Source organism: Musca domestica, unplaced genomic scaffold, assembly GCF_030504385.1.
Source record: "Musca domestica strain aabys unplaced genomic scaffold, Musca_domestica.polishedcontigs.V.1.1 4, whole genome shotgun sequence".
Lineage (NCBI taxonomy): Eukaryota > Metazoa > Arthropoda > Insecta > Diptera > Muscidae > Musca > Musca domestica.
In genome coordinates, this window is record NW_026712328.1 from 1,548,272 (window position 1) to 1,558,024 (window position 9,753).

Below are 9,753 nucleotides of genomic sequence, written 5' to 3' on the forward strand. Positions count from 1 at the left end.
CTTGAGCGATTGCGTTCCAAAAAAAAGATTGGAATTTTATCTGTTTTTGTTTTAAAATTATTTGCATTAGCATACATTGATTTCTCATCACTTCTTGCATCATGCTTTGCGTACTTGTCATAAAAGAATTCATGGTGTCGATGAGATTATGATAGATGTTTCTATATTTGAATTTTTTTTTGTTGGGTAAGTCTTGCAAATTAAATCAAAACATGCTTTTATTTTAAATCCGATGTTAAGTCGCAATATTTTGGCATACAATACTGCAAATATTGTACCAAAATTGTCAACTGTATGTATTATATTATGTGCCGTTAATCCGAATTGTAAAAAGGCTGTAACAGAACACACAAAAAAAAAAAAAAAACAGAAGACTTGGGATTTAAAATCGTGGAAAATATGAATATTATGGACGCAGAAAATTAAATTAAGGTATTCCTTTAATAAAATATAATAATAAATATAATAATTTGTCTGCGCATTTTGTCACCAGCTGGAGAAGAGATTCTACGTGAACTTTACGGAAATAATATATGTTTCTGCAAATATTTTTGTTGATTCATTCGCAGGCTCATATTTTGTTTTTTTTTTTTTTTTTTTTATTAAAATCAACATTTTCATCAATATATTTTTTAGATCCTTGTATATTGTTCAATATTGTAAAAAAACTTGAGTTAAAACATAAATTCTTTCCATTTTTAATTTCCAAACAATTATTTTAGCAAATTCTTGAGTAAATAAGAAAGATCGTATGAATATGTAAACAAGATAAGCCGACTGACATTTTAAATCACTTTAAACCAGTCTAAACAAGTAGGATTAAAAAGATGGATTTATAAATCAACTCGATTTAAAATGATTATTATAATTGGGCAATTAGGTAGCTAATGCTTTTTTTGATATAGTTGACTAACACAAAATGTTAGTGAGCGGTCTGCAAATAAATTGAAATTTAGGGCTGACACCAAAATTGCTCAGCATCAAAAAAGCTGCAGCTACTGCTTAGCTGGGTTTCTGGCCAACAAAAACAGATTTGAGTTATGTGATGCTTATTAAAAATTTACATCGTATACGATAACAATCGATAACAATCGAATCTTTATATATTTGATATTTGAACCATTTTAATAAATATATATTTCAGTTTTATGTAATTTTACTTAATAATTTCGGGAAAGTGTTGGTAAGATACAATTCAAAAATAAACTTCGGTAGGCTGAAGAGCTCAAATAAATATGTACGTGTTTTATTACAGTTACTCACTCGGCTAAAGTTAAAAAAGCATCAGCCGAATTCACAGCTATTGCTATTTTGTGTGCAGAATTTGATGATCTGATCATATATAACTTGAGCCATAGCTGCTGTTTCTATTCTATTAGAAATTGCTCTGCAAGGCTAATTTCAATATGTGCTGGATCTTAAGCCCTGAGACTAAATTTAAAGCTTATTTTAGGGAATTTTAGAAATTGCTCTGCAAGCCTAATTTCAATAGGCGCTGGATCTTAAACCCTGAGACTAAATTTAAGGCTTATTTTAGGGAATGACCAAGGGGTATATCGGACTTCGATATATCCCCTTCGGAATGAAAAACTCAGAGAATATGAAAAACGCGAAAACTTGTATGTTTTCACAGGATTTGATTTTGGTCGAGGTTATTTGAAAATTCATTCTGAAACTCTGCAAATTTCAGAAAACAAAATTGATTTTAAAGGACGGGTTTCAATTAGCAAATGACAACCCCAGCAATGTAATTATGTTATGAGCAATGTTGACTCGCTTCTCCGTGAAATGTTTGTATTTTGTAGATCATTTCGTAATCCCCAACTGTTGTGTCCTACTCAAACTGCTGAGAGGTATTTTATTGTTAAAGTGGTGAGATTGAGGAATCAGCTTCATTCGGCTTTACGTAGTTTTACCCATAAAATCAACAAATAAAATCAAAATTTTCTTATGAGAATGAAAGGCAATATTAATCATAGCAGTCTATGAAATTTTATGATTTCAAGCTGTATGCTATATTTATTTGATTTGAATTCTAATGAACAAATAATTATTAATTAATACATTTTCTTTTTCTATATTTTTTTGTTTATATCAAAGTTAAATAAGCCAATACAATATTTTTATAATTTATTTTTTCCCCATGTGTTTGGGGATGTGATTGAAATCTAAAATTGGAAAACACATATCGCGAATTTTGTTTTTTTTTTTTTTGTTCGTAGTTGTCTAAAAAAATGTTTTAGTGACAGCTGTTTTCTTGCTAGTTTTTCTTATTTTAATGAATTTTGTTCAATAACTTTATTTTGTTCAATATAAATTCAAAATATATATGCAATAAAAATTTTATGGCATGTTTTAATCTTGATTTCTTGTTTAATTGCAGTGCGCAGGAAATTTGCGAAATAACAAAGTAAACCCTGTGGATATGCCAATATTATTTCCAACTGTTATACAAATGTTCTCGAAAATATTGGTCACAGAAGTTCATGAGAAGGTGCTCTGTAAATCGCTAGATGCATTTGGCACATGGTCTACCACATTCACTGAAAACTTTAATGCAACAATCTGCGACATTGCCAAAAAAGGTCTGCAATTGAAAACCACCACACCAGCTGTTCGCTTATCGTACTTACAGTGGCTCCTAACTTCTATGAATGACAAGTCATTTTTTATCGAAGACAGTTTTTTAACTATTCTTGTAAAACTATTTGATCAAGGTATAATCAATAGTTCTCAAATCTCACTTGTATCTGAAGCGGCGTGTGTTGCATGCATTCTTCTTAAAGCCAAGGAAGCTGAACAGAACACGTCTTTAATAAGCTTCTGGAACTCAATACTAGATCTAAACAAATCCATATTTTTTTCGGAGCGATTTATAGGATCATCATCGCCGGATATGTTATGCTGTATAACTGATATCGCACAACGTCTTTTAACAGAACATTACAAACATATTAAAGGAAATTGTGATGCCTTATTTAGAGCATTAGTACTCTCAATTTTATCCACATCAAAAAAAGTGCGAGACTATTCTAAAAATCTGTTGTATAAATTAACATCCAATGAGCGGTGCGTCGAGTTTGGAAAACATATTTTTGAAGAATTGGAAAACCAATTAGCAATATATGAGAAGACTCTAGATGAAGCTGATTCGCATATACTTGGAGAATCTATAATAGAGACAGTACGAATTATGTGTAATATTTCAAATATTACTACAACAGAATCGGAATGTTTATCTCTTCAATTAATTTTAGTATGTCATCATCCTTTGGTGAAAAATGTTGAACCCAAATTTTGGGAAAATTTATTGAAGGATCAATTTGGATTAGATCCTCAAGAGTTTGTATCATCTAAACATGTGCAACTTTTTGAACGTGTCGTCCTAAAATTTAAGCCAACGCTTCTTTACGAAAATGCAATAGCAACATTGGCAAGAATAAGTTCTGATACATTCCTTCCACTTTTAATAAGAAATGTCACGAATGATTTAAATAACCCCAGTATGATAAACGTAACAGATGACGAATATTTTACGTTTTTAACCCCTGATGGAGAATTGTATGACAAAAGTGTAATACCAAATACTGAAGACTTATATTCAACGACTGGACTAAAAAGGGAGAATAAAGCTTATAGTTATAAGGAACAGATAGAGGAACTGCAATTGAGGAGAGAAATAGAAGAAAAAAAACGGAAAGATGGTAAAGCAAAACCAATTAAACTTACACCAAAGCAAGAAGAAGTTATACGGAATCAAACAGAGAAAGAGCTTCAAATAAAAAAACGTTTGCGAGACCTTAATAATAAACTGTTAAATGCCGTGAAAATTATAGAAGCTGCATTCATTGGGAGTAGAGACAACTTTACATTACATTTTCCGAAAATACTTAGCACCATATTAATAGCTATGAAGTCTCCTTTGGCTGCAGATCGTCTGGTGCAACTGTACATTTATTTAAATGATGCATGCTTTGAAATTCCTACTTTGGGGAAACAAATTGCAGTAACTACAATCCGCTTACAAAAACCGCATTGTGATCTGAATAATGACTGGCTCAACATTAAGCTGGATGACGCTGTTATGAGCACCATCACTGAGCTTAAAACATACACGTTAGATAGCGGAAATGCATTATTGAGTCCAGCATTTACCTATGTTTTTGAGTTTCTCCGAAGGGCGCTATTTTGCACATGTGTTTCATCGAATGAAGATATTTTAATATGGGGCATTAAAATTATTGAATTGCATGCCCAAACAAGGGGGAAGACAATTCACGGCGAGTTGTGTGACTCTCGCCATCCAAAGTATTTGCCTTGCTATGAAATGTTCCAGCTATTATTAACATCTATCCGAGTACATAGCGGTAGAGTTCAAAATCAAGCCGTCACTGCCTTACTTGAGGTTGCTAAGTGCAAGTCTGGCGAAAATTATTGTTCAACGGCCAATAGAGAAGAAATAAAGTTATTTTTAGATGCTTTAGAAGATAGCTTGGAAACAGTTAGAGATGCTGCACTTCGAGTGTTATTAATTTTGCAGAAAGCTGTAGAGGATGTATGCAAAAATGATGATGATTTTTCGGTTATTTTCCAAAATATAATTTGGATATCAATATTTGATGTTTGTCCCGAAAATCGCAGACTTGCCACTAATCTTTGGGAAAACTTGAAGTTAAACATTCCAGTCTATGAACACATTTTAGCGTATGTTGTGCATGATGATATTTGCATACAGAAAGCGGCAGCCGATTCTTTAGTGCCATTGCTTGGATCTGACCCCTCAAATGCCAAAGGCGTTTTAAAAAAACTTCTTAAAATTTATAATGAAAAACTTGAAAAAATTCCTCCGAAGTTAGATAAGTTTGATCGTGAAATTGAACCCGCTATTGATCAGTGGAGGTCAAGAAGAGGCGTCGCCATTGCTATATCGAAAACTGCAAAACATTTCTCAATTGAAGAAGTAAATCATGTGATGCAATTTATGGTATCTGCTGGACTTGGTGATCGAGATGAAATTGTCCATAAAGAAATGCTAGCAGCTGCTCTTACTATTGTCGATATTCATGGAAAAGACACTATTATTGATCTTCTTCCTGTGTTCGAGGAATTTTTGGACAAAGCTCCTAAATCTGAAAGCTTTGATAACATAAGACAAGCCGTGGTTATTTTAATGGGGTCATTGGCACGCCATTTAGAGAAGGACGATCCAAGAATAGAACCAATCGTAAGAAGGTTATTGACAGCGCTATCAACTCCTTCTCAACAAGTACAAGAAGCTGTTTCAAATTGTTTACCTCATTTAATGCCATCAGTGAAAGATGATGCATCATCTATGATAAAACGGCTACTGCATTTACTTGTAAAATCAGAAAAGTATGGTGAACGTAGAGGCGCTGCGTACGGGATAGCAGGAATTGTAAAAGGTCTTGGAATACTATCGCTTAAGCAATTCGACATAATGGCTAAATTAACAACATTCATACAAGAAAAGAAAAACTATAAATCTCGTGAAGGAGCACTATTTGCATTTGAAATTCTCTGTACTACGCTAGGTCGTCTTTTTGAACCTTATATTGTACATGTTCTACCTCATTTACTACAATGTTTCGGGGATTCTTCACAATATGTAAGACAAGCTGCTGATGATACTGCAAAAGTGGTAATGGCCAAGTTGTCGGCGCATGGCGTGAAGTTAGTTTTGCCATCATTGCTTGAAGCCCTAGATGAAGATTCTTGGAGGACTAAAACAGCGTCAGTTGAACTTTTGGGAGCAATGGCTTTTTGCGCACCTAAACAATTGTCATCATGTTTGCCTGCCATAGTGCCAAAATTGATTGAAGTTTTAGGTGATTCTCACACGAAGGTTCAGCAAGCTGGCGCTGACGCTCTTAAGGTAATCGGTTCTGTTATAAAAAATCCAGAGATACAGGCAATAGTCCCTGTTCTATTAAAAGCACTTGAAGATCCTTCCCGATATACATCTATTTGTCTTCAAAATTTGCTACAAACAAAGTTCGTACATTTTATCGATGCCCCTTCCTTAGCGTTAATAATGCCTGTTGTACAAAGAGCTTTCTTGGATCGGTCTACAGAAACACGTAAAATGTCTGCTCAAATTATAGGTAACATGTATTCACTAACCGATCAGAAAGATTTGACTCCGTACTTACCCAATATCATACCCGGCCTAAAAATGTCATTGTTGGATCCTGTGCCAGAAGTAAGAGCCGTTTCAGCACGAGCTTTGGGTGCAATGGTACGAGGAATGGGAGAATCGTCGTTTGAGGATTTATTACCTTGGTTAATGCAGACACTTACTTCTGAATCGAGCAGTGTTGATCGAAGTGGGGCAGCTCAAGGGCTTTCTGAGGTTGTTGGAGGTCTTGGAGTCGAAAAATTACACAAGCTTATGCCTGAAATAATTTCGACTGCAGAGAGACATGATATAGCGCCTCATGTAAAAGATGGCTATATAATGATGTTTATATATATGCCAAACACATTTCCCCAAGATTTTACACCATACATAGGTCAAATAATAAATCCTATTCTGAAGGCACTTGCAGATGAAAATGAATATGTTCGTGACACAGCGTTAAAGGCAGGTCAACGTATAGTAAATCTTTATGCAGAAACGGCTGTTACCCTTTTACTACCAGAACTGGAAAAAGGATTGTTTGACGATAATTGGCGTATCAGATTTAGTTCAGTTCAGCTACTCGGCGATTTGTTATACCGGATATCTGGGGTTTCTGGCAAGATGACGACCGAAACAGCTAGCGAAGACGATAATTTTGGAACTGAGCAATCTCATACCGCTATTATACGATTTTTGGGTAATGAAAGGCGAAATAGAGTACTATCAGGCTTATACATGGGACGTAGTGATGTTTCCCTTATGGTTCGACAAGCGGCACTGCATGTGTGGAAAGTCGTTGTAACAAATACCCCACGAACGCTACGTGAAATTCTCCCTACTTTATTTGGACTACTTCTGGGCTGTTTGGCCAGTACAAGTTATGACAAAAGACAAGTAGCTGCGCGAACATTGGGAGATCTTGTTAGGAAACTAGGAGAACGAGTATTACCCGAAATAATACCTATACTCGAAAGTGGTTTGAACTCTGAGCATGCAGATCAACGACAGGGTGTTTGTATTGGATTGTCTGAAATAATGGAATCTACATCAAAGGAAATGGTCTTATCTTTTGTGAATAGTCTAGTTCCAACTGTGAGAAAAGCACTTTCCGATCCACTTCCAGAAGTAAGACTGGCTGCAGCTAAAACATTTGACTCACTTCATTCTACAGTGGGTTCAAAGGCTTTAGATGATATATTGCCATCAATGATGGAAGGACTTTCCGACCCTGATCCGAATATATCTGAGAATACGTTGGATGGATTACGACAGGTTATGTCCATAAAATCACGCGTTGTACTACCATATTTAGTTCCACAATTAACAACACCACCAGTAAATACTAAAGCTCTTTCCATTCTTGTATCAGTAGCTGGAGATGCACTTACAAAATATTTACCTAAAATTCTCCACGCTCTTTTGGAAGCACTTTCGGAAGCACAGGGAACGAGCAACGAAATGCAAGAATTAGAATACTGTCAGGCTGTTGTGTTATCAGTAACGGATGACGTTGGCGTTCGAATTATCATGGATACCTTGATGGCCTCTGCTAAATCTGAAGTTTCTACAACTCGAAAATCTTCTGTTAGCTTATTGTCAGCTTTCTGTATACACTCACCTGGCAATTATGCCCAATATGTACCACAGTTATTGCGATGTCTTCTTCGACTCTTAGCAGAGAAAGACCGAGATATATTACAGCACTCGTGGGAAGCTTTAAATGCGGTGGTAAAAGGACTGGACTCAACACAGCAAATTTCTTATGTATCCGATGTCAGACAAGCAGTTCGTTTTGCAGCAAGTGATTCTAAGGAAGCAGAATTGCCGGGATTTTGTTTACCAAAGGGTATTACACCTTTATTACCTGTGTTTAGGGAAGCAATTTTAAATGGTCTTCCAGAAGAGAAGGAAAACGCAGCACAAGGTCTTGGAGAAATTATAGTTCTTACAAGTGCACAATCCCTTCAACCTTCCGTTGTTCATATTACTGGCCCGCTTATTAGAATCTTAGGAGACAGATTCAATGCAGGTGTAAAAGCTGCAGTTCTTGAAACACTTGCAATATTGCTTCACAAAGTTGGTGTCATGCTAAAACAATTTTTGCCACAACTACAAACTACTTTTTTGAAGGCACTGCACGATCAGAATCGTTTGGTGCGCATGAAAGCCGGATATGCTTTGTCTGAATTGGTTGTAATTCATACAAGGGCAGATCCAATTTTTAATGAAATTCACAACAGTCTTAAAATAAGCGATGACTCCGCTACGCGAGAAACAATGTTGCATGCTCTGCGAAATATTATTACTCCAGCAGGAAATAAAATGTCTGATTCTCTTAAAAAACAGGTTATTGGAACTTTAATTAGTCTGCTTGGACATCAGGAGGATATTACGCGAGGAGCTGCAGGAGGATGCCTGGGTGCACTCCTTAAATATCTCCACAGCCATGAAATAGACGACCTGATTCGTAATTATATGTTGCTGGAGGAAGGTAGTGATGCAGCATTCAACCACGGGCGAACTGTGTTTTTATTTGTAGGACTTAAGGAATGTGCAGACATTGTTTTAAATTCAGGACACGAAGAGTTAATTTTAGCATCGATTATTTTGCATATATCTTCTGACAAAGTTTCAATTGCTAGTAACGGTATACGAGCAGCAACGTATATAATTAAATATAAATTGGAATCGCAAAAACCATTACCATCGCAAGTTTTATGGACCTTTTCTCGAGCAATGAATCATACCAACAATGAAATAAAACAACTGGTAGCTAAATGTTGCAATTATATTGCAAATTCTTCAAACGTAAAGGAATTGCCAATAGAATTGATAAAATCATTAATACCAATGCTTGTTAACGGAACAAAGGAGAAGAATGGATATGTTAAATCAAACGCTGAAATTGCTTTAGTATCTATTTTACAATTAAGGAAAGATGAGACTGTCTACGAACATGTGTGCCAAGTACTTGATCCAGGTGCTAGAGATTCCTTGTCCGAGGTCGTGAGTAAGGTTTTAAGAAAAGTTGCGGTTCAGCCACCAGGAAAAGATGAAGAATTGGATGACACTATTTTAGTTTAAACGCTACTTGTTGTTTATACTATAAAAACGTAACTCATACAATCTGTAATTAGCTAAAAAAGCTTAATATTATCGCAAATAAATACCTTTTTAATATTATCAGTTATATTCGCATAACCTGAAGATATATCTTTAAATAATATTTAGTGGACAAGGCAGTTTGGCTTTTAAATATTCAAAAGAATCACGGTAAGTGTTTAGTTATTGCTTGAGCAACAGTCTGAATAAATGGAAGTGGGATTATTTTCCTTTTTAGGCGTTACAGGTACATACATCGACATGATCATGATCCGCACCATGATGGGTTATCAGCAAGCGTTAGTAATTTCAACTAAAGAAAATAAATTCATCAGCTGGTAAAAAATACAATTATCTACATACAACATTTAAATACAAAATCATATTAGATTTTATTGCAAATATATCCATACCAAAATCTACATAAGAATATAAATAATTGAAATCAACACTCATTTTACCGACAGAATCACCCATCGCATAGTTTGAGCGATGTAATTCAGTATATAACA

General features: G+C 35.1%; 1 protein-coding gene across 1 annotated transcript; it reads left to right on the forward strand.

Moving 5' to 3' along the window:
* Positions 1-2,383: 2,383 nt before the first annotated feature.
* Positions 2,384-9,346, forward strand: LOC131804267 (stalled ribosome sensor GCN1-like). The gene has a single exon (XM_059126870.1). The coding sequence runs from the start codon at positions 2,426-2,428 to the stop codon at positions 9,221-9,223; it is 6,798 nt and encodes a 2,265-aa protein (XP_058982853.1). The 5' UTR covers positions 2,384-2,425; the 3' UTR covers positions 9,224-9,346.
* The last annotated feature ends 407 nt before the right edge of the window (positions 9,347-9,753 follow it).